Source organism: Dicentrarchus labrax, unplaced genomic scaffold, assembly GCF_905237075.1.
Source record: "Dicentrarchus labrax unplaced genomic scaffold, dlabrax2021, whole genome shotgun sequence".
NCBI lineage: Eukaryota > Metazoa > Chordata > Actinopteri > Moronidae > Dicentrarchus > Dicentrarchus labrax.
This window is the reverse complement of record NW_026136702.1, coordinates 4280411-4306002: the sequence shown is the minus strand read 5'-3', so window position 1 is coordinate 4306002 and position 25592 is coordinate 4280411. Positions and strand designations below refer to the sequence as shown.

The window sequence follows — 25592 nt, the reverse complement described above, 5'->3', positions numbered from 1 at the left end:
TTTACGCTACAGCATGAATCATGGAAACAGTTCTGCAGGTTTCCTTCACTCACTCAATTCCCCGGTTTATACAGGTGTTAATTGTAATTGTCCATAAGATATTTGGACAGACTTCCTTCACGCTGAGCTCTGATCCCCCCACGCTGCACAGATGTCTCCGACTGACAGGCTGTAATAAGTCAGGCTCGTGTGCTGGCACATTTTGGATGTCGTTTTGGGACTCATGACCTGATTCTAATTTTCCTGGCTGCACGTCCCAAGTCTTACTTTTAGAAAACCATGTGAAGGCTTGGCACGTTTTAAATAGGCTGCGAGGGACGAGGATTTCCTGTGACAGACTTTTATACCTCATGGAATATGGTTTTTCCACTCATAAAAAAAAAAAAAAAAAACTATCTGAAGTTTCATACAAAGTTTATTTACAGCACAAATGTTACAAGTATAAAGGAGCAGCATGTATGGTTGAATGTAGTCCGATGTGATGATCAGATTCAGCACCTCTCGAACACTTTATAGAGATCAGGTAAGTTGGCGATCTGCAGCACGGTGCCGTCCTCGCTGAAGTTCTTCGGAGGACTGAAGAGGGTTCGGAAAGCTTTGAAGATGATGTGCTCAACCCTCCAACGCCACGAGTTCGCCTCAGCATCCTGAAACAAGCATTACACATCACACTTCACTTCTTTATCTTTAACGTTACCGCAAAGCGAAGGAAGTTCCTTAATACCTGCTCCTCTCCCGGCTCGGCCTCCAGGATGTACTCCTTCCTGATGGAGTAAAACATGCTGCACTCCTTGCTGAAGTCTCTGAAGCACTCCTTTTCATTGTCCCAGTTCACCTGCACGACAGCACCAAGCACAAGCTTTTAGACGCAGTTTGTTGTTTTCTACAATCTCGTCATGAATGAGAAACCTTCAAGACATTCAACCTCAGTGGCCAGACGTAGGATGAACAAGGGGAGACCCTCCATGACCGGGGTGTACTTGTCGAGCAGTAACGGCAGCCCTGTTAGATTTCCTTCCTATAATGCACGAGACTTTATAAGGTGAGTAATAACAGACACAGCAACAAAATGTAGCTTGGAAACATGAGATTTTAGAGTTAACAGACCTACGCCACCCTGTTCTCACCTGGTCTATCTCCATGGAGAAGTAGTCCTGCAGCATCTCAGTTTTCTTCTTCAGGAAGTCCACTATGTACTGAGCCAGGCCTTCTTTAGGACCATCATCTTCTGTCCAGCCGCTCCCCTCAGAGTCCAGAGCCAACATGGCCAGATCATAAAGTGGAGCAGGCGTCTGGATTCACATCATCAAACCATAAAAACAATCATAACCTGTACAGTTTATTCTAAATCAGTGTTTGTCAAATGGGGTACTTCGGTCCTACAGGGGGTAATTTAAAAAATATCAGATTATATATTTTTTATTTCAATAAACCATATTTTATATTCAATATTCCTTTTGTGTTACTACATGATAACAAAAAAATGGTTTGCCATGAATTTAGTGATGAATTCCAAACATTTTAAATTAAGCATTTGAGTGTTTTGCTGTATTCCTTTTTATATCGGCATTATTATTATTATTATTATTATTATTATTATCAAAAATGCTGATGAATGAAAAAATCTAGACTTTACTCACAGATAATCTTAGTACGCCGAAGTTCCCAAAGTCGTAGGTCAGTATTTGGTAGAAAAGCTCCTGGCTGCAACAGAAACAAAGAGTGAAGGGAGACGTAAAGCAGCAGGCTGAGACAACTGAACAGTGAGCAGTGTTTGTTTCCTCTCGCTCTGACCTGAGTTTGGTGGTGTTGAGCAGGTACAGTTTGGTGTGGTGCTGGATCAGAGTCCACTGGGGGTTGACGCAGCCCACAAACGAGTGGTTCTGCAGCATTTCTTGGAGACCTGCAGACAAATATGTGCATACTCAAAAGAGGAAAACTGCATTTACAAATTTAAAAAACCTCTATTTTGAGTTGTAGACAAATACAGGTCTGATGTTGCTTAAAACCAGTTACGGAGATGAGTTGTGGCCCAGAGCAGACAGTAAAATTGCTGGCAGAATAAAAACCAGAGGGTGTGTTGGTGGCATTTTTCCTGATGTTTACCTTTGTGTGCGTTCTCACTGATCTCCGTTCTGAGCTCTTTGATGCTGTTCAGTTTTATGATCCGTCTCTTGGGCGTGGCTGCAGCTGTCAGGTCCTCCTCTTCGTCTTCCTCCTGCTGCTGCTCCTCCTCTCTTCTGGGTCGCTTTCTAGCTCACAATCACCCCACACCACACACACACACACACACACACACACACACACACACACACACACACACACACACACACACACACACACACACACACACACACAGCTGTCACACCTCCACAATACTCTGCATAACATTTATCCTCCAGACAATAACTCGCACCAGCTTACAGTGGACACACTACAAGACATAACAGGCTGTGAAAATGTTTAAACATTTCATCACACACTTAATGGGAGGCAGATACTTTCTGTCTTGCAATAATAAAAGCAACATGTACTGGACAAGTTAAGGCTGCGTCAGTTGCTTTTCCAGCCACATGGGGGCAGAGGAAACCCACAATTTGATGACTATAACTTTGCCATTTTAAAAAGTTGGAGTGATTAGGTTAGCAAACTATTACCACAGACACTGAGCAACATTTGTGTCGTGTTTCTGGCCGTTTGATGAATGAAACTCCAATATTCACTCTCTATCTTTAGTCTAACTGCTGAGAGAACTATCTCCAGCTGCTGGCTGGACCTGCTGCTGCTCTCTTGTCTCTCTGCTCTTTAGTGACAGGCAGGTAGTTTACAGTGGATTTATCAAAACCACCTGCAGAAGACTGGATTAATGAGAGCAGAGAGACCGAAACCAAAACAATAAAGCTAAAAAAAAACTGGGAGGGGGATTATTGTCTCACTGTGCTACTATAACATGCTAAGTCAGTCAGTTACAGGTAAACACAAAGTGACATTTGTTTCCGATTGGCCCCCGGGGAGGATGACGTCATTCATGAGTGACTTATCCGTGTTAACTTTTGAACCCCTCCTCGTCCTCCTCTTACTCAACTTACCTGCCGGCAGTAAAGGTGACTCATGCTACAGAATCAGTCACCTCCGTCCCGATCTGACTTGTGTCCGGATTAATCATGTTGATTCTGACTGACTCACCTGTCCGGTGTAGAACCGGCGTGATTCATTTATGAAAGGAAGTCAATCACCTTTGAACGGCACTCGCATTGTCTTCATCGCCTTTTGGCACCTGCTCCTCCCGCTCATCCAGCGCCTCCAGCATGTCTGCATCATCCATCTCCACAACGTCCGGCTGGACGGCCTCGGTCTCACCCTCCTCGCCGCTTGGACCAGCTGGTTCTGGATCAGGAGGAGGCTTCTCTTTCGGCTGGAGGAAGGCGTCCAGCTTCTGTGCGCGACAGTCGGTCCTCACCATCTGATGTGCGTAGACTCGCTCACCAGACTCTGCTGCGGCGCTGGAGGACTTGACCTCAGCTCCGCCTGAGACAGACAGCCCTGGCAGCAGCGTCTGCACAAACACACAGTGTATGCGTCATTGTGCGAGGTAATTTTTTTGTACCTCCAAGGCTGGGAGGAGTGGATGTTAACATGTCACCGTCACAATAAGAACATCTGATGAATTAGTGCCGTGCCTGCATATTTACAGAGACAGCGATCGAGTCTCATCATACCTGAGTGAAATATGTACGTGACGAGTTGGAGCCCAGAAGCTTGCTCTCGATGTGCTTCTGAACGCTCTCGATGACGCCGTCTTCGTGCAAGAAATGAACCTCGTGTTTCGTGGGATGGACGTTCACGTCTACATTCTGCGGAGCAATCTCTAAGCTGTGGCGATTAGAAAGCAGTTTTTAAATCAACTGAACCAGAACAGAATCAGTAGAAAACAGACAAATGCACATTAAGGTACCTGAGGTAAAGAAAAGGGTGTGTGTTCTTGGGGAGGTATGCAGCATAGACCGTCTCGATTGCTTTCTTCAAAGCACTTGACTCCACCAGACGATCTGAGAGATCACAGATCACAACCTCCGTTTAGCGAAGCGCTGATAAGATTAAATCATCTCGCAACCTGCACTTCCTGCCATACGTACGGTTGATGAAGAGGATCAAGATGCATTTCTTGACGGAGTAGTTTGCGTTCGAGATGTAGCCTTTCATCTTGTACGCCAGCTTCTGATCCTCACAGCCAACTTCGATCAGCTCCCTGGGAACATGCCACAGAGGCAGTCGCGCAGTCAGTCGGCGTTAAGGTGATAAGAGGTCACATAACTGCAGAGAACATCAAAACACTTTCTTTCTTGTCTAATACCTGCTGACTGCATTGCCAAAAACTCCTCGGATATTATCCACTACAGATGCGTTGGGTAGAGTCCTCACATCTGCCACAGTCTCCCCTTGCTGGAAAAACAGACCATAAATATTATCGACCTTTAAGAAAACCCTCGTAGCCTTATGTGAACTTCAGTGCAAACGCATCCTGAGAAGGTGGTATTGTGGAGCTTCTTATGGTCGACTTTCTTCCTCAATAAACTTTCCATAAATATCCCACAATAACTCTCTCTTTTTTAAGCCGATAACTTCCTGCTTCTTATGGCTGATACTAATTAGATAACTTATAATTTCACATCTTTGTATTTTAAAAAAGGTTCACAACCTGTAGTTGTTACACACCTGAGGGTAAGAAAGGCGTAAATGTAATCAAAGATAAGATTAAATATTGTATATCTCTGTTCTGACACCACTAATGTTAACACAACAACAACAAACTGTTCTGACTTCAAATGTTTATTTTTTCTAGTAAAGTTCATCTAAAAACTTCATAAACATACTTTTAAAAAACATAAAGCCTATCAATTAGTTTGCATATAAATTAAAAATAAATTATTATTAATTTAATGATCAGTAAAATGTATAAATTATAAATTGTCCTGTAAATTATCCCAATCATCCCCTATTTTCCTCTTGAGTCAGGTGCTTAAAAAAAGTCTCACCTTTTTGACAGAGAAACTTTTTCCTGAATTGTGTATGGCGTACCTTCAAAACAACATGTTAACAGGTGAGTACAGGTAAGATGTGTATCTAAACACAATAATCACAAGACACAAGGAGTAAAGCCCCGATTACAGACCTGCTGACCACCTCCACGATCCTGGAGTACTCGTCACTGGGGCTCTTTAAAGCCTTCCTCCTGGTGGACACATTATAGAAGAGGTCCTCCACCTGCACACAGGGATTGTACACTACTGTAGGTTCACGAGCGTCCGTAAACTTACATTCTTTAATAGTTTATGTGCTCCACAAACTCACGAGAATCTGCGTTCCCTGGTTGCCAGCACATGGTTTGGGAGGGCCTTTCAGTTTGCCGTCGCTGTAGCTGGCTCTGAATTACAGAATAAGATGAATCACAAGAGCTCTGCCATCCCCGTTGCTTCCTTTTTATAACAGTTTGTTTAGTTTACAACCTTTTTCCTTAAGAGGACTCTCGACTGACGACCATGAGGGTGACATATTTCAGATAACAATAACAGTACAGAACAACTGTGAACACAATAACTGCAGGAAATGTGTGTACAAAGAGACATTTTTAGGAACTTTTTATACAATTCTCAGTCTGTTTTTTTCATTATTAACAATCATTTATACTTAATATGCTTTTTTTTTTTTTGACAAAATCAGTGTTTTCTTCTCCCCGACACTTAGCCATCGTTCTATTAGCCCTTTGGTTAATAGCTGCGTACTTTTCTAATGCAGGACGAGGCTGTTTTACAGACAGTGAAAGCTCTGTGAATACAGTTTGTGTTCTCTGTGCCGATATCCTGTGAGATTTTATATCTTAAATTATAATCTCAACTTAAAAATGATCAATTTAATTTAGTTTCCATCACAGAAATGAATGAAATGCTAAACTATAAGCCAACTGCATATATATTTTTGAAGTTTTAACAAGAGAATAGATGAGTGAACGATGATTTTAAATGTTTCCATACCTGTAGGCGCACTTGGCATCCGCTGTCTTAGTCGTTATGGTCACATGGGCAACATGGCTTATACTGGCAAGGGCCTGCAAACAGGAGCCCAGACAACAAAATGTGAAGTACAACAAAATGTATGTCAACATTTAATAACGTATAGCGTAAAGTTAGCAGCGCTGCTCACCTCTCCTCTGAATCCATAGGTTGCAATGGCTGAGAGGTCATCAAAAGTCTGGAGTTTGCTGGTGGTAAACCTCTCGCAAACGATTTCCATATCTTCTTTCTGCCGCCGAAATAGAAAATACAGCTTGGTCAGAGGAAACTAGTGAATTTAAAGAGAGCGGCAGAGACACAGTTCTTCAGAGAGTCCCACCCGGGCAGAGAGAAAACAACACAAAACCCTAAATCTAACCCTAATGGGGGCAGACTGGACCAATTAAACTGGATACTAGGGAGGACACAAACCACCAGGGGCGGATCAAGAGGGATGGTATGACCAAAAAGTCCTGACCACAGCAGTTTGGTGTCAAATTTAACACATTCATTTAGATTAATTTAAAAAAAACAATGTAGTAAAAAATGATTTAATGATCTGTTATGGTCACATTTTAGATTAAGTGGCTTAAGATCAATAAAAAAAAAAACTGTTCAATTCTTTACCAATGTGCCACAATAATTCAGTGTTTTTGAGTTAAATTGATTTTCATTCGGAGGCTTTTTCAAGCAAATACTGTAAATTAAATCAGCATATATTTCCTCTAGATCCGCCCCTGCAAACCACATCTTTCCCAAAGGGTCCCTTCTGTTATATCTTATCTTTCTGGTAAATACTGATTGTTAGCACACAGGGGAAATCACAGCGTCAGACACTTAACAGGGGCGGATCTTCACTCCTGCTGCCTCTAGTGGACCCCCCCCCGTGGATGCCTGTCACCCACCCTGATGCCAGTGCCGTTGTCCTGAATCTGAAGGAGCTTCAGTCCGCCGTCTTTCACCGTCACCTGAATGTTGGTGGACTTGGCATCCAAACTGTAACATTTAAGAATATTATTATTATTATTATTATTATAGTCATATTATACAGCCATATTACATTGTAGGTGGAGTCAGTTTGCAGTACCACATTACTGTTACTATGTTACAGGCAGTGTCGGGCTAGTTACTCATAAAATGTAATTTATTGCACGTTACTCTTTGCAAAAGTAAAATTACTCCCCACAAAAATTTATAATTTTGTCCCTTTTTCCACAAAATTTAAGATCAAAAACCAGATGTGTTTGTTAAAATCTAAATAATACGAATATTTCCAGCAATGTTTCGAATTTACAAAGACAGTTTCCTCCATTATTACAAAAATAATAATAATTATTAATAATTAATTATTGGATTTTCAAAATAAAAGTCATTTTGTAATTAATTATTATTATTTACTTATTTATTTGAGGGAGGGAGGGGGGTGTAACTGTAATAGTATTACTGAAATGTATTAGTAATTAGTTACACTACTAGTTACTGGGGAAAGTAATGTGATTACACGTAATGAGTTACAGTTACAGGCGTTGATGAGCTGCTTTGCCTCAAACGTGATGTAAACAACGGTGGCTCCTGCCTCTTACACTGTCACTTTTACTATTACTATTAATAGCAAACATTACCTCACACTATCACAATAAACTGTGTCAGTTACCAGTTTTCTATCAGTTCTTTGACGCCGTTGGCAGGACGCTGGATGACTTCTCCTGCAGCTATTCGGTTGACAACCGTCTCGTCGAGCCTCCGGATGACTCCCGCCATGTTTACAGCGCTGCCGGCTTAGTTTCACTTAGTTAAACAGCCACGTGTGTCCGTGGATACTCATATATGTGGATAAAAGGTGTTTATGTTCAGGCTAAAAAAAAATGTAGCATCACAACCTGCACACGAAACGGAGCACGCATGGGACCAGAGATGGGGAGACAAATGAGGAGGTCTCACTCCGGTTTAAAATGTCGATAAAGACATCATGTCGTTTAACTTTCCCAATAAACGCTGTTAGTTAAATTTAGGGTCAAATTACTTAATTTAAACACAACAGAGCTCAGATCACATGAGCTTCGTTGTTTTATTTAACGCGTGGCTGCTGGTAAAACAATATTTCAGCGACGATTTTCTCCTAAAGACGTGATTCATCTTCTCAACAATACACGATCTTTGCGAGCACTGCGCGGGCAGGCGACGTAAGGGGCGTGGTCAGCGTCCTACGTAAGGAGGACGTCATTCGCTGAGACTTCTTCTACGGTTGATAAAACGCCTCAAAACGAGTTCATAAAGCTTTTTATTTAAGACACATTCAGAGTATTTTTACACATTATACCAACAAAAATAATTACATACATAATACAGTAAAGTGTAATCATAAACTTTTTATTTCTGTTGTAGAATAATAAGCTAATTAATTGTATATTTAATGTGTTTCTTCACTTTAACAAACACTCTTTTACCAATAAAGTTTCTTTTCTTTTTGATCTCTTAGTAATTGTAGATAATATACTCTTAACTTGTGTGGTAAAAGTGGGGCATAAAGTGTCTCAGCTTTTCAGTCATTCCCAGTTTATGCAATACTGTTTAGGGAGCCAGTATGTAGAAATATTCAAATACACTGTGTTAAAATAACACATTTATACTACATGCAAATAAATGGGGATGGAGACTTTTAGGTATCCATAGAACCAGTGCCTTCTTATTGAGTACTGCCACCGCTGGTATCACTGGATCACTGGTATTTCTTCCCAGGGGTAGACAATAAAAGTAAATAATTGTCAAAAAAAATAACTACTTTTATTCTTTGATGTGTGCCCCTAACGTTCAGTTTTAAGACATTGTTATTTCTAAATCCCTTCTGGACAAGTGTGGCTCTGTGGAATCGACGTAGCGAGCATAACGCTAAGAAAACAATCTCTTAATAATTAAGGTTATGGTTGTGCTGAATTAAGATACCGGCCAATTCAGGCACTGCGTAGACTAACTTTGGAGACCCCTTCAAAACATGGTTAGTAGCAATGGGTGCGTTAAGTTATCTAGTTTCAAATCTTCACTTAGAGTCCACTACAGCCTCTGGAGCCCTGAGTACACGGATATAATAATAAGTGTGTTTGTCCAGCTCTGGAATGTACCATTGTAAAGGGGCTTCTTGGACCATAATTCAGAAGAAAAAGTCAATTGTCCCTCCCGGGGGAAGGATTGCTTGCTTTTGTAAAAAGGTCAGAGGTCAGAATCAATTACAGATCAATACCCGTCCAAACAGTAAAACATACTTAATCTTTTACTGTCTCTTTCAATTGTGAGCTATTGGAGAATTTAGTGTTTAACATTAACACAATGAAAGGTCCAAAGTCCATTAATCTATAAGGACTAAATTCCAACCAAATGCTTCGTATGTAAAGTGAAAAATCGGATCTTTTAACTCCAGATATTATAAGTTAAACAGTTACACGGTGCCTCTGCGTTGCCCTCCTCAGCACATTCACCTATCAGGGAATCACTGTAATCTTCAGTGTGCTCATTGTATGCCAGATCACTTATGTGTCTGCATTCCTCACAGAGCCACGTGTGTGTTTTTAGGGGGGAAGAACTGAGGTGGTCCGAAATCAGCAAAAAATACAAATGTTCTCAGAGATATTTCCTGGTTGTTGTTTTTTTAAATGAAAACAACTCCACGCTAAACTTATTCTCTGTGATTGTTACAGTAGGAGCCAAAATTTATACTGCAAGGCTGCTAAACTTTGGCCTCAGGCAGGATGACCTCAATAGAATAAAATGCTGTGAGTAGGCTGTCCGGGGTGTGGCGCTGGTTGAATGTCATGACCAGACTTCTCAATGCAGTCCAACCTGAACTCAGTTCTGGCTTAATAAGAATAATTAGAGGAGCACGACATCTTCAGATACCTCAATGAATAAAACAAATAAACAAATGACAGGACGTAAAAACTCAACCTGGGTTGAGTATCAGGATATATTTAAAACTCTATCTTACACTTTCTGTTTGATAACAGATACTCAGATTTGTAGAAGCAGGGATTGTGAGGGTAAAAAGTAAAGGTGCTGTTATAATAGTCTCTAATCTGATTGATTTAAGAAACCTACTGTCAGCTCATCAAGCTCCATATTTGTAGTTCTCTGTAGCAGAGAGCCTGGTTAGAAGCAGTCAAACAGAAATGTCATTTTATTTCAACTTTAAAGAGCTTGTTTTGATGTTTGTGCTGTAACATCACACCTCTGATTATCCGATTTAATCTTGCGAATCACACCACATTCCAGGAAAGCAGAACAAGGGAAAGTATAAAACTGGGTGTTTCCTGTGTTACCTATACCAAATTTTACACAAAAGTATAAGCCTGTGCGAAGCAGCCCTTAGAGCTTGCTTGGCACAGTTTACTAGTTGCTTGTTGTGCTGCAGTTTGAACCTTTGCCAACATGTCTTCAGAACCACAAACCACGAACCACGGACCAGCTAACCACAAGCAAACAAAACAACCTGATCACTGCAAGTATGAAATGAAGCCACCCTGGAACTGACAAATGGCAGAAATGTGATAAGTCCACGTCCTACTTTGTAGAGCCGTTGCCTTCAGTGATTCAGCTGTGTGTCGCCTCTTTCTGCACCCACAAACTCAGCAGTGACATCACTATGATGTCAAGCACATTTTCCCATACTAAAGATGCTAATTAAATCCAGATGTGCGCTATATCACTCTGGCATCCATCACGTTCTCGTTTAAGTTGCTCCACCTCTCCCTTTAGGCCGAGGTAAGATTGTGTTGTCTTTGCATCTGAGATGTATTGGGGGGATATGATGTCTGTCCTGAGACACGTTTCCCTGACTCAACGGAGGACATTCCAGTATGTTCTGTAGCTGCAGGATGTGCCACAGGATACAGTACAATAGACCTGGAAAGAAAAGGGGAATAAACTGTTGGATGGAAGACAACACTGTTAAATGTAAAGCGCAGTTGCTGCTCACTGTTCTGTATCTATTCTGTTGTCATTACATCATGGTGTCCCTGGAGGCCTGTGTAAATTTACTCTTTGAATGGATGAAACTGTAAACAATGTCTTATGGAACGCTTCAGCAAACAAGAGTCTGGGTGGGGTCAGAACTGGTTGTGTATCTCACAGGCTTCATTTTTCATTGCACTTTACTGTCCCCTTTTACGTTTTACTGCCACTCAGATTACAGCTGCTGTCAAACAGCAACTACTGCCGCTCCTGTAGCGACCTGCCACGCGTGGTAACAGCCACACACAAGCGTGCATGCCACTGTAATTGCGCCCATGCGTGCCCGGAGGCCTTCATCATCATCACAGTGGACTTCAACCACGTTTCTCTCTCGTCCACACTCCCAACCTTCCACCAGTTTGTCACATGCACCACCAGAGACACTAAGACCATGGACCTGCTGTATGCAAATGTTCCTGTTTTTTATATCTGTAGCCTATTTATTTTACTCAAATGTTGCTGTGACAAGTGAATTTCCCCATTGTGGGATTAATAAAGTTATCGATCTATCTATCTATCTATCTATCTATCTATCTATCTATCTATCTATCTATCTATCTATCTATCCAATACACGCACGCACACTGAACTGAAATGTGGTTGAAGAGGATTCTTTAAAAAGGGATTATAAAATGTCTTGCAATAACCCACAGATACAAAGAGCAGAATGCCTTCCTAAATACACAAACACTGTCAACAAGCAAAATGACAGTCAAATCCGATACAAATGCACACCTGCTGCTCAGTAATACACCCATTGTGTGCATCAAGGTCAGCCCTCAGTTGCTATTGCCCCCAACATGGCCTGCAAATACATCTTAAAACAGATGTGCTCTGCCTAAAACCCAACGTGGATCTATTCCACACCTCCATGCTGCTGTGTGTCGATACATTCCACACTGTCAAGAGCCTGTTGTTTCTACTGCTGTGGTTTTGTCTCACCTGTGTGTTTATGTCGGCTCCTTTCTCCACCAGCGAGGTGGTGATCTTTGGCTGGACAGGCCCCAGCCTCCTCTGACACAGCTACAGAGTGATCGCTGCCACCAAAGGTTGCATAGTATCTCTTAGAGACACAAGATGTTGTGGGGATACAGTCATCTGTGGAATTTGTCACGGCCTCGCCGAGTGACAAATATAGAGGAGCTTGTCTTTCCTCTAATGATAAGGGTGGTCTCTCACATACTCGCCACTAATCTAAAATCAAGTTTAATCGCTGCTTTTTAAATAAGAAATATTGTATCATCTCAACTGCATTACTGATTATTTTCCTAACATTACAAGTATTACTCCAGCCCAAGTGCAGTGACTTTTAATTCATCATTCTCTTTGTTCCACCTTCATCATCTCTGTAGGCAAGCGTGATCTCACCTCCTTGAGAATTGCTAAGACTTCCTGTTCAAATGATGCATCTAGAAATGGATTTTGCAGCTGCTTGCTCTTCCCTTTTTTCCTTTGTTTTCCCATCCTCTTCCTCCTCCTGTGGCAGTCTTTCTCCCCCATGCTCTCTCCTCCTTATCAGCACGCCAAAAGCCTTGAGACGTGCTATAAACAAGGGGTGAACACACTTCCCTGGTGGTGCTGCAGAATAAAACATGTTTAGCATGCAACTATTTGAACAGTACAGCTAAAGGATTAATGGGAATGTCATTTGTTTTTCAGGTATTTATTCATAAATAAAGCACTGGTACAATGAAAATGTAAAGTCCGGAGATCAACATCAAGTTATTACAGTTCATCCTGAGGAGGGACGTGCATGTATAGGTCCCAAATGTCGTGGCAATTGTTGTTGAGACATTTCAGTTAAAGCCACAAATGTGAATCTCATTGTTGCGCCAGAGGAAATGTCAATGAATCATCACAGTCAGATTCAAACATTACCATCCCTAAAGACATAATGTTATCATGGCTTAAAACCATCTTTTTTTGTTACCTGTGTAGGCATGTGACGGCCCACTTTAAAAAAAATACCTGCCGACACCTTTCCAACCGCACCTTCCAATTAACGCTGAGCTTTCAGGTTCATCATTAAAGGGCGCTCACGTGACCACATTCTTTTATCAGTGTGTACGCACGTATGTGTCCTGGACCACAATGAAGGACTGCCAACCCAACTGACGCCTTGCACACGAAAAACACGCCGTCTGACTCCCCTCTGTTCTCTGTAGAGCAATTTGCGTGTGTTGGCTCTCTTACCTGCCAAGATAAGCAGCAGCTGATGTTTGTGGTCACTTATGAACTGTATCTCTTTATACTTTAAGTAAACCAGATTTATTCTTCAAGGCCTCCATGTGGACACACGGTTATCAGCATAATCTAATCTACTCGGTTGCTTACTGTTTACCACAAGGGACGTTGAACAATAACAGTTTTGAAGGACGCTGTGTTATCACATAAATCATATCAATTACACTTTGATTCATACTTTCCTTGGAATGTTTTATGGAAGAGGGGAGGGTTCCAGCTCTGATTCAGCGTTTTCGTAATCAGAGCCGTCAGTCACAAAACCGAAAGGCAGGACACCAAATGTGTGTTTTTTTGAGAGCTACACGGGTTAAAAGAAGGCAGCGGTGAATGCTACCCTGTGGTATGTAGTGCAGCAACTATATCTATGAACTCAGTCCATGTTCATTTTCATGTTTCTATTCCAACTGCTCCTCTGTGTGCCTTGGGTGGTGCCTGAAGGGAACAATGAGAGATTGTCTTCAAGTCTTCACTTGAGCAGCTACGTTGCATCACTTCCTCTACTTTAGTTACAGCAGATTTCATCCTGACATGGCTATTTTAGGTCTTAGTAAAGTGAAATCACTGCATCCAGTCTCTCTCTCTCTCTCTCTCTCCTTTCAGGGTTTAACAAAACATGTACTCCAAGGCCTCTCTTGGAAATACAGGAAGACCGTTCTCCAGCTTCAAAGTTAAGTTTCCACATGAGCACTCTCACTGAACTGCAGAATAAAGATACATCACAGCCTGTCTGGCGAGGTAATATCATTTCAGTATATGACCATAATTGTAAATGGTGCAAGAGAGATTGTTGATGAACCATGAAAAGGAATAAAAGAATTCATATTGGTGTTGTGTTGCCAGAAGAAGCCTTTCCCGCAGGCTCTGAGGCTTTGTCCTGGCTCCCAGCTGCTGCTCTGCTGTTTGTGTAGACTGCACCCTCATCGAAGGTTGGCATGGTAGTCTTCATAATAATCGTCCTCACCCAGTACCTCCATTGTTTGTTGATATCCTCACCACATTATGAGGTTTGAGGTTAATACATTAAGAGGTTTTCTTTGTTACCGTCCAGGCATTTACCTAGAGGTTTGGTTTGTCTGATGAAATTCCCATTTTAAGTGTTGTTCTGTTACCGAGACACTTCTGAGCATCTTATTAGTCTTTTTTATTAGAAATCTTTTGAAGGTTTGATCATTTTCTGACCCCAGTTCTTATCAAAGTAACTCCTTTCATCTCCGGTGCTATACAGTTACTAAGGAAACTCTGATATTAAACTATAAGAATTAAATGTAATTTTCTATTTCCTTTGCCAAAGTAGGCTCCACCCTTTTTTAATCCATCAATTAAAGCTCTATTAAAGGCTCTATTGGTAGAAAAGTTATATAATATTAATAGGTATGTTTTCATTTGTGTATGTGAATGAGACGTTTTAATCTACAAACAAACACTGGCTCTAGATTGGGCTTTTCTGGTTTTTTACAAGTTTCGCTACCACTGTAATTTCTCCTACACACTTCACAGCCTGTTCTCATTCCCAGCTCATCAAATACAGACGCGAGCAGTGTTCAGTTAGTTAGCCATCTGAAACTTCACCGCTAGATGCCCCTAAATCCTACAAACTGGACCTTTAACCAGGACTGGATTCATTGGCTATGGAGCAAAAATGAGCCCTACTGACCACCGTATATTATTTTTGTATATTTATTAGTAAGTGGTAATTTTACTAAGAAAAACTTTATTTAGGAATATACACAATGTAGGCAAAAGGTCTGATATAGCTACCTTATTTTTACATATTACCAATCAAACCCCCACTGAGTTTGGGGTAGCCCCCTCAGGGTGTGGGGCCCCTGGGGCAATAGCCAGGTATAACCTGTTGGTAATCCAGTAGTGGCTCTAATAAAAGTGTTTGTCATTAAAAGCTAATAACTAATCTAAAAAGCACAATATTTATTAAGCATTAATAAAGGCATTAGTTACAGCTTATAAAACCTTTATTAGAAAGTGGTACACTTTTGGTGACATGGGTCGATTAAATAATAAGAACTTTTTTATTTATATAGCATCTTTTAAAAACAAAATGCTTTGACAGACAGCAAAATGACACCCAAAATATAATTAAAGAAAAAAAAATTTAATAATAAAAGCAGAATAAACAAATAAAATAGATAGAATTAAGTAAAAAGACCAGAATATATCAGAAAATGCTACATTTAATAGAAAACTCACACAACTGAGCTTCAGAGCAATGTTTTTAAACTATCTATTAATACCAATACTCTTATATAGAAGAATAAAGCAATGAATGAATATGAGCACTGCCTGATGTGCATCATATTAATTAACCCCCCCCAGCAGCAGGTCTGGCCCCAGCTGATAGCAGCAGACAGATAACAGATGTGCAGAGTTCAGCAGGACAAGCATGGACTGAGCTGTCAGGAGCAGAAGTGAACCAACAGAGGAGCTGACTGGGTCGAGGCGGGGCGAGAGGAGTCGACAGCACTGTGTTTTTTTCTCTCGTGTGTCTCTCTCAAAAGCACTTCTCGCCAACATGCCTCAAGCGTGACAATAAACTGGTTTATCTGGGTGACGGAGGGGGAGAGGAAAAAAGGAAAAGGCAATGTAAAAAGGAGAAAACCTTCGACAAAGTCCCACCTGGACGAGGAGCGCGATACCACGGTGGTGGAGGAAAAACATGGTGGAGAAAGCAATATGACTGGCTCAAAGTTTAACCGACGACAAGCTTGAAGAGTGAATATCAGTGGGGTAAGTTCACCAAACCGGGGGCTGTCCGGTTGTGTGTGGGGGTTAAGGATGTGAGGTTTAATATATATCCACCGAGTATTGACTTCTGCTACAGTGTTAACATGTGTGTTACATGTAGGTTACATGTAACATAAGTTTTCTGACATAGTATCTCATGGGGGGGAATGTTTGTAGATAAAGTCTGGATGAAGGGTGGACATTTAATTAGTAATTTATTGTCTTTCGAAGTTGGTTATTTTGTCTTCTCAGTGGGTTTTTTAGGTGTTTTTTGTTCGGATGTTTCCCCTCGGAACTTCTCATATATGTGGCTTCACATGAACTTGCAAATGGAGACTTGGGTTTCTGGCCAGAGGGAGGAGCCACACCCATAAACCATCTATCCTGTGGTTTCCATCTCCCCCCCTCATTCATTGTGCTTTTACCAGTATTATAGGGAGAGGATCCTGGTGGTGAGAGCTGTATCTGCTCTATGGGAGCTGAACCCTCTGGGGGTTTTTAAGTGTCAAATGAACTTGGTGCCATGTTTGGAAGATATAGTATGACCTTAGTAAGATCGTGACAATATGGCAAATAGATGCAAAATCACACCTGAAGTAGTCAAATTGATGCTCCACACTATAAACAAACTTCTAAAACTGCAGTAACTCTGTGTATCGCTTCTAATCATTCGGTTATGGTCAACAAAGATATGTAAAATGACAGTATAATTATATATATACCATTGCCTGTCTTCCTTTTTGTTGTTTTATTGCGATTATTTTGTTTATGTTTGTTTATGTTTTATTTTCGTTGCTTAATGTAATGTCGACAGCAGTGAAAATGAGGGTTCACCCCTCAATGTATTCCAGAGAAGTATATAGAGGTTGGGATAAATGAATGAATGAATGAATAATTCCTCTTAACGACAATAATCGACTTGTATTTATGGGCTGCCACATATTATTATTTTACCTATTGATGAATCGTTTGGTCCATAAAATGTCAGAAGATATTGAAAAGTTCCCAGAGCCCAAATTCATGCCCTCAAAATGTTTTTTTCTTATCTGAGAAACTGTCCGAAACTTAGCATAAAGCATGAATTAGAACATATTTATACTTATTCTGTGTTTGTACACTGAGAGCAACGTAAAACCGGAGTCAGTGTGAACATACCTGGCCGATAAAAGTAATTCTCATATAAGCAAACATTTGAGGAGCTGGATCAGCAAAAGTTTGACACTTGTGCTTAACAGTTAGCTGATTATCAGAGTGGTTGCAGAGTAAGTGAATTGTGAATACCCAGCTGGTATTCTTGTTGTGTTATCTGGTGACACTGAAACAGGAAATGATTCATACTATGTACAGTAAAATTCATCCCACGTCTCCTTGTGCCCTCGCCCTCTCTTTAGACCACAATATGGCGCGACGCTCTCAGTGTTCCTCTGCTGGGGATAACCCCCTGGACCCCAACTACCTCCCCCCTCACTATCGGGAAGAGTACCGCTTGGCTATTGACGCACTGGTTGAGGAGGACTTGGAGGGATACTATCAGTTCCTCCAGAAAGCAGATGTGGTGGACTTCCTGTCCTCTCCTGAGATTCAGTACATTCAGGAGTCTGTTCAGGTCCCACAGCAGAGCAACCACCCTGACCAACGTTTCCTAGAGGCGGGCGGAGATGGCTCCTCAGACACTTACTGGCCGCTTCACTCCGACCTGGACGCCCCAGGTTTGGACCTTGGCTGGCCCCAGATGCATCACTTCATTGGGCCGACAGAGGTCACCACTCTGGTCAACCCGCCTGAGCCCGACATGCCGAGCATCAAGGAGCAGGCCCGACGACTTATCAAGAATGCTCACCAGGTAGCTCTTTCACTTTCTTTAGGGAGGGAGGTTCCTTAAAAGTGTAATTCCCCCTGGCAGTGTTGGATTGACAGTGGTTGTTTTTGTCTTTTATCTCCACAGGTGATTGCAATAGTGATGGACATGTTTACAGATGTTGACATTCTTCATGATATTCTCAATGCTGCCATGAGAAATGTCGCTGTTTACGTCCTTCTGGACAAGCAGAATGTGTATCACTTTATCAACATGGTGTCCAACTGCAGAGTCGATCTACAGAGCGTCCCAGTGAGTACATATTCCTGGAAACACTGTACAGGCGCTGTGATAAAGTGGTATTATAATATTTGATTTAAAACAATCTGCACATCCCACCCACCATTGCACACGGGTTGCAACCATTTTTGGAAAGGTTTTAAAAATGTCTGAACTTAAAACTACTTTTAGTAATACATGAGGCAGTTTATAAGTTTAAATATTATTAATAATCCTTTTCTTTATGATTTTTTTTTAGAAGAATTTAAGACTTTTTACAACTCTGTGTAACTGCTTTATTTGAGCCTGTTTTAGTCCTTTGTCACATGTTTTTATTTCTATTTAAATTGTAACTGATGGGCTGTCCTGTCAACCTGAACAGGAATAGAGATTTCAATCTCAGGGGATTTCCAGGTTAAATAAAGTTTAAATACATTTAAAGGACCAGTGTGTTGGATTTAGTGCTGTCTGTAGATAAAAATGTCTCATTGCAAGGTTACAGAAACATAACGACTAAACGAACAAATATTATATTCCATTTCTGCCAGAACATCCTCCTAAATGTTACACACTGGACCTTTAAAAAAACAAGTCAAGAAAGTTTTGAATGCAAAAACATTTAACTAACTACTTTAATATTCATCTCACTTTGACTACGGTTTGACTACAGAAACTGAAAAAACATGAGAGCTCAAAAAAATTTATTTAAAGCATATTTTTGAGCCACAATCTTAAGCACTGTAGTTCATTTTGAGTCCGGCTGCTACAGGGCTCAGATACTCTTTTTGTGACCCATTAAAGATTTACATCTTTAAAAGCCAAAGAGCCACGGACAGAGTAGGGAAGTCACAAAGTATTAAAAGACTAATACATGGTTGGTTTCATGGGGTTGATAGCAGAAGTATAGAATAGTACCTAAACAGTCTGATTCCAACCATACCAACAGAACAGAAAGCAGAAGTGCAGTCGGCACACAACTGTTGCTAGAGGTGACCCCATCAAACAAATAAAGAAAACGTATGAGCCTTTTTTTCCGCACATCACGTGGCTGGCATAAACTTCCAACTGACTTGAAAGAACTATTATTAGAGATGTTGAGTAAAGTCATTGAGCAAACAACCTGGATCCAGATACTTCATAAAACCTTCATCTTGCTTCATTCAGCAATGTGAATCTTACATATCATGAGTAATACTGTCAAGCTTCCAGGCTGCCTATGTTGTTTCCTCTTCTCTTGTTTGTCATTTGCTTTATATGCTGTATGTTAGTTTGCTGTTACTTTATGTGTGCTGTATTGTTTGTTTTTATTTGCATGTTCTGATAACATGTAGCTACATGAACAAATCTGGCACATTTATATCACATTGATGTTAATTAATATGCATTGTCCCTTATATATCCCGTATAGTGTTTTTCTATTGATAGAAGTCACAGTAACTGTAAAAAAGAAACTTGAAATGCAGCCATTTTCCACCCCCTTATTTTGTAAGTGGTTGTGCTAATACAATGCTGCCACCTAGCTTGGATTACAATTAATACATTAACACCACTATATGTACTCGTTGAACTTAATATTAATTTCCGGGTGATTTAATGTGTGTATGTTTTATGTTGCAGTTCTTACGTGTGAGACTGGTGTCTGGCATCACGTATCAATGTCGCTCAGGCAAATCCTTCAAAGGTCAGATGATGGATCGCTTCCTGTTGACAGACTGCAGGGCTGTGCTGAGTGGAAACTACAGGTGAGCTAACAGAAATCAGTACCTCATAGCACACAAGGATTTGAGTGATTTAATGTATGTGAGTGTACTAAGTTTGTATATGTTGAATGAAGTGCTTAAATTATTCTACTTATTGTCATTTCTTTGTCCAGCTTCATGTGGTCTTTTGAGAAGCTCCACCGCTGTATGGCACACCTTTTCCTTGGACAACTTGTATCGACCTTCGATGAAGAGTTTCGTATTCTGTTTGCTCAGTCCAAGCCACTGATTATTGAAGACATGCTCCCTCCAGTGGAAGATTTTGGCATTTTACAAAAGAGGCCATATCTAAGTGAAAGAACGTCACTGTACAGAGAGCCAAAGAAATTTATAGACACCGCTCATCCAGAGGAATGGGCAAGACATCCCTATGATGAACGTGTGGATGTGGATTGGAGAATGAAAAGGCAGGAGTCTTTGCACGGCCCTGCAGATATATACAGCAGGTTTCCATCCCAGCAGTCACGAATGGATCCATCTTTTGATCAGGGCCCCTCCAGATCCCTGATGGAAAATCCAGCCGTCAAACGTCACAGTTTTGCTGAAGGCGTTCATGGTAGATACTCTTTCCCATTCCTGCAGCAGCAGGGAATACCAGAACCTGAGAACCAGGGAAGGCAGTTTCACAGGGGGCAGCAGCCTTATCCAGGAGCAGGACCAGGACCAGGAAAAGAAGCAGATTATAGTGGCTATGACAAGTTCTGGAACCAAGACTTTAATTTAGCAGGTCAGTATTCGGAACCTGGTTTACCACCAGAGATGGACCCACCTGATAACTTTGACCCCGTGCTTAACTATTTATCGTCAACCAGAAATGCGGACTTTGACCAGGGCTCAGAAAAATTACCACCTGCAGCAGATTTACCGTTAACTTCATCTCAACCTCAAAGACTGAGTTTAGGACAGCCATATGCCTGCCAAACGTCTCCCACCCCCTCGAATCCAACTGAGCAGAAGCAGTTTTTCCTGGAGCCTAACACTGACCGCAAGGATCCTATGGTGAAACGGGGCCTAAGAGACTGGAGGATTAGCTCATACCTCAGTGCATATGATAATCCGGATGATGAAGGCCTGCCATTGGCACCACCTAATGTACCAGATCCCTTTGAGGAGCATTCTAACCCTGCACAGCAAACGGCACCAGGCATAGATGTAATAGTCTCTAAAATCCCTAATGTCAGAGAGTTTAAGGTTCCTGCAATTCCCAGGGCAAGTCAAATGCCAGGTTATGCCAAAACCGCTGCACGAGAGCAGACAAAGAAATTGACTGAGGAACCTACGGCAGTGGTTGCAGAAACAAAAACAACACCGACGCCTTCAGAGTCGTCATCCACGGCTGAAGGGGAAAAGACAGAGGAGCTGGAGCAAAAGGAACCGAAAACTATTGGTCTTCATAGGGAGGAGTCATTCCGTAGGAAATACAATGCAGCAGTACCAAGGAGCTCTAGATTAAGATCCTCTCTGATATTCAGCTCTCTGGAGCAGCAAACGGCTCCAGGCCAACAGGATGAGGAAAGTGACAAAAATGAGCCTGATCAGACCAAACTCTCTTTTGTTTCTCAAGTTTTGGGACCAAGGAGGTCTACTGCAAGAGAACCTATTGAGTGGAGCCGTTACATTAAGTCACACACTATCGATAACTCTGCCACAGACTCATCAAAACCAGATGATGGAGACAGTAAAGCAGGTGATAAAGATTCATCAAAGGACGAAAATTCAAAGGATTGTTCAGAAAATTCATCACCATCAATGCCCAGATCCAAGCCTTCTGACTGTGAGACTGCCAAAACTGATCAACCAATACAACCACCCAAACCTTTGCTCACCAGTACGTTTGTGGATATGAATGATCCTGACTCAAGGCTGATGTTTTTCAAAGAGTTGGCAGCGAAACGCAAAGCTGCTAAGGCTGCAGAAGCTGAAAAGAGCAAAGAGAGGGTCCCGATGAAACCTGAACTGAAAATCAACACTACTGATAAAAAGGAGGAGCCTGTACCACAACAAACCTCAGAAAAAATGGCTGATACTACAATATCTGAGGGTGTGTCAGAGAAAATTGTGCCTGCAGAAGATGCAGGGAAAACAGTATCCACAGAAGCACGCAAGTCAGTCAGTCTATCCTTAGATGTCAGTGATGAGACTGACAAGGAGAAAAGTCAGGATAACAGCCAAAGCTGTAAAGAAGAACAAACCACAGTTTCAACTGATTCAGTGAAGATAGAGCTGAAGAACAGCCCATCAGCAGCACCTCCGAGTGAACCACCAGAAACACCAAATCCTGCTGTAAAACAGGGTAGCTCCAGTCATCCACCTACACCAACGAGTACTACTCCTGTTAATCTTCCTTCTCTTGCTCAAGGTACTGATGAAAGTGGTTCTACCTCAAAGGAGTCTGGTTCACTCACTCCCAGGTCAGTGGAGGTACCACCATCTTCTGCATTGGATTCTAACACCCAAAGTCCAGAATCAGTTGAGTTAGAAACAAACATCTCCTCCCCTCCGCTGCTATCTGAACAACACACTGGATCAGAATTCAGCTCTGCTAAGCCATCAGCACAAAGCTCTTCCACTCATCACATTCAGCCAGATTCTGGTTCACAGATCAGTCCATGTCCTTCACCCTCTAGTTCCTCTCCTGTTTCCGCCCCAGCAGAGACCATATCCTGTAATGTTACCCCAGAGGACTCGAGTTCAACCCCAACTTCCAGCATATTGTCCCCAAATGCACAGGAAATGGTCAGCCCCTTAGTGCCAGAGCCCTCTCGATTGGTGGAGGAAATTTCTGAGTCTGCACAAGCTGATCCAGATTCTGTTTCTCAATTGACGTCATCTGAGACGCCTTCAGCAGTTGACTCTACACATGTGGAATCTGAATTTTGTCAGGACTCATGTGCTGCTGGTTCAGAGCCAAACACATCCTCATTACAGCCAGAGACAAACACTGGAGAACTTTGTGCTCCTGTACTTTTAGAAAAAGACGTTTCTGAATCAGAAAACAACTCTTTTCAAAAGGCTGTTGTCAAAGCTGATAGCACACCTTCCAGCCCGTCATCGCCTGGATCATGTTTACCTAATGTATCTGATCTGGAAAGTAAATCCAGATCTGATCAAAATGAGACTGTTATTCCTACTCCCTCCCTAGCTGACCCTCCGCCTGAGCGTTCTCCAGCAGAAACAAGCTCTCCTGTCCATCCAGATTTAACTGATGTTTCACAGTCAAAAACAGCTGCATCTCCTCCAGAAGCGCTAATACAAGTGACCCCTCCCTCTGAACTTAACCTGACAAGACCTGTCGCTCCCCCTCCTGCTGAAACAGTATCATGTTCTTCTCCTCTAACTGAGTCAGTTGCATCAGCTGTGTCCCCTGAGGCTGAACAAACACTGCCTGCCTTTTACAGCCCCTCAGATACTAGCTCTCTTCCCGAGCAGGTTACAACAGACTCAAACGAAACGGTAATGCTCCCATCAACAGAAACTTGTAGCCCAACTGAACCTACCTCAAAAGTCCCAACAGAACCTGATCTGCCATGCAAAACACCTGAATCTGTAATGTCTGAAACCCAACCCTCAGAGCCACCCGTGCCTGCTGAAAACAGTACTACGCACACTCAGAATGAAGTAAGCCAAGTGCCTGAAATGCCTGACCATGGGAAGAAGAAAACTGATGATACTGAGGCCACAGACGAGGTTAATAAAGCTACTACACAGGAATCGGTCTGCAGCGAGAAAAACGACCAAGTAAGGCAAAACAACTGCTCCGGACATCCAGAGATCACATCAGAAGAAGCTGTTCCTCCATCACCACAGTCCAAGCAGCCAAAACCAACCCAGTCTCGTTATCACTCATCAACAGCCAACGTGCTCTCTAGCAGCAACCTCAGAGACGATACGAAGCTGCTTCTGGAGCAGATTTCTGCGAACAGCCAAAGCAGGAACGAAGCTACCAAAGAGTCTCCCGTCACTGACGACGAGAAGGAAGACGAAGCTGACAAACATGCCAAAAGGGAGAAAGACAGAGGGATCAGATCACTCAGCAGGAGCCAGCCTAAGTCAAATCAAGATCGCGATAAGCTGCTGGAGAGGATTCAAAGCATGAGGAAGGAGAGGAAAGTTTACAGTCGATTTGAGGTATAAATGCATTAACACCACTTAATATTACGTATTTGAATGTATGTTTTGTTGCCCCCTGTAGTAAATCATCCTGTGTCTCTGTTACTTCCACAGATGGCACCTTAAAGAGAATCCAAAGAAAGTTGAGAAGATAAACAGTGCATACAGTGGCTGGAAGAAAAATCACACAAAAAGCTGAAATGATGACCAAGACATTTTCTCACCAAAGACATTTAATAAAAATGGGATTTCACAGCGGGGTTCTCTGCAAACAAGGCATGTTATGCGAAGAAGAGGCCGAGGACCCGTATCAAAGGGTAAAAGTACTCGTAACACAAATGAATACAAACCTGATGTCTGAATTACACGTGCTACAACCAAAGGGCTTCTTATTGTGGGTGAATCACCGAGTGTGAACAGTACATGGACTGAGACTATGATGAAATGTGTTTTTACTGACTGCATGGGTAAAGTGCAATGTTTGCAACAGGTTGTTTCTGTGATGAGGTCTGTCCTGTTTTTTTTTACAGCTCTGACAGCCATTACATTAATGTTAGCTGGTTTTAAGACATAATGTGATGTGTAAAGTGTATTACATAATCTAAAGTAGTCTGAGTTTGTAACACTGTGGTTTATATTGTAGTATTTCATATGCATGTTAAACAAAGATGTTGATAATTAAACGTGTTTGTGAAACACGTGGATATATAAATTCAGACTGTTATTGTTCTGGTGTAAATAAATAGTAACTTTAATGGTTTGTAATCTGAATCAAACATGGTGTTGAAATGATGAACAAACCTAAGATTGAAGCAGAATTGTGGCTTAAACATAATATAATGTCTAAATAATTTTACAACATATAGTATGTTTAATGTTTCTGTTGAACATTATCCAGTATGAGTCTACGGTCAATTTTCCAAGTCTTAAATGGTCTGTTCACCCAAATTACCCAAATGATTTTTATTTAGATGCTTTTTGAAACAAACACATAGGGAAAGATATGTTGCTTTTTAAGTGTTTAAATGTAAAGCCAAAGCTGCCTATATGGCTCCATTCCACTGTGGATAAGTTATTTTTTGTAATCTGCTGGAACCAACCCGTTTATTGTCTCTGAAAAGGTGCCTTTTAAATCCAAACTTGTCATTTCTGTACAGTAAAACAAAGACAATCTGAAACTGCAAAGAATTTACAGAACAGTATGTAGAATTGTGCTGTGAAAGTTACACTTTTATAATGGACTTATGATACAGCAACACTTGCCATTGGTAAATAAAACTTCTTCAAAATGTTGTGTGTTTTTCTGGCTCCTGTTGTGCCTGACATTGACAGAAGGAAGTTACCTACTGGTTCGGTTAATTAAATTGGGCCAAAAATAGGAAGAACAGAACAGGTGTTGCTCGTAACTTTAATTAACATCCAATCTTTTCAACCAGTAAGCCATGACAGTGTAACAGTGAGCCAGCATGCATCATACCCTAAAACTGAAGCAGCTACATGGAATCCAGCCATGATTTTATTACTTACACCTGTCTTTTCCTACTGTGACATGTCTTCTGTAAACAATGTCCTACTCTGTTTTTCATCCCTCCTTCCAAGAAGCATCAGTAT

General features: G+C 41.5%; 2 protein-coding genes across 2 annotated transcripts; one reads left to right on the top strand and one right to left on the bottom strand.

The window, feature by feature from the left end:
* Window positions 1-397: 397 nt before the first annotated feature.
* Window positions 398-7969, bottom strand: mlh1 (mutL homolog 1, colon cancer, nonpolyposis type 2 (E. coli)). The gene is made up of 19 exons (XM_051421739.1): window positions 7705-7969; window positions 6956-7046; window positions 6202-6300; window positions 6033-6106; window positions 5353-5425; window positions 5174-5265; window positions 5037-5079; window positions 4355-4443; window positions 4137-4249; window positions 3956-4049; window positions 3720-3873; window positions 3237-3556; window positions 2107-2252; window positions 1795-1903; window positions 1641-1704; window positions 1128-1292; window positions 926-1018; window positions 725-835; window positions 398-647 (listed from the first exon to the last, which is right to left on the bottom strand). The coding sequence occupies exons 1-19, from the start codon at window positions 7809-7811 to the stop codon at window positions 492-494; spliced, it is 2193 nt and encodes a 730-aa protein (XP_051277699.1). The 5' UTR covers window positions 7812-7969; the 3' UTR covers window positions 398-491.
* Window positions 7970-15724: 7755 nt separating this feature from the next.
* Window positions 15725-25270, top strand: fam83ha (family with sequence similarity 83 member Ha). The gene is made up of 6 exons (XM_051421865.1): window positions 15725-16037; window positions 17426-17877; window positions 17980-18144; window positions 19729-19853; window positions 19985-23999; window positions 24096-25270. The coding sequence occupies exons 2-6, from the start codon at window positions 17434-17436 to the stop codon at window positions 24105-24107; spliced, it is 4761 nt and encodes a 1586-aa protein (XP_051277825.1). The 5' UTR covers window positions 15725-16037; window positions 17426-17433; the 3' UTR covers window positions 24108-25270.
* The last annotated feature ends 322 nt before the right edge of the window (window positions 25271-25592 follow it).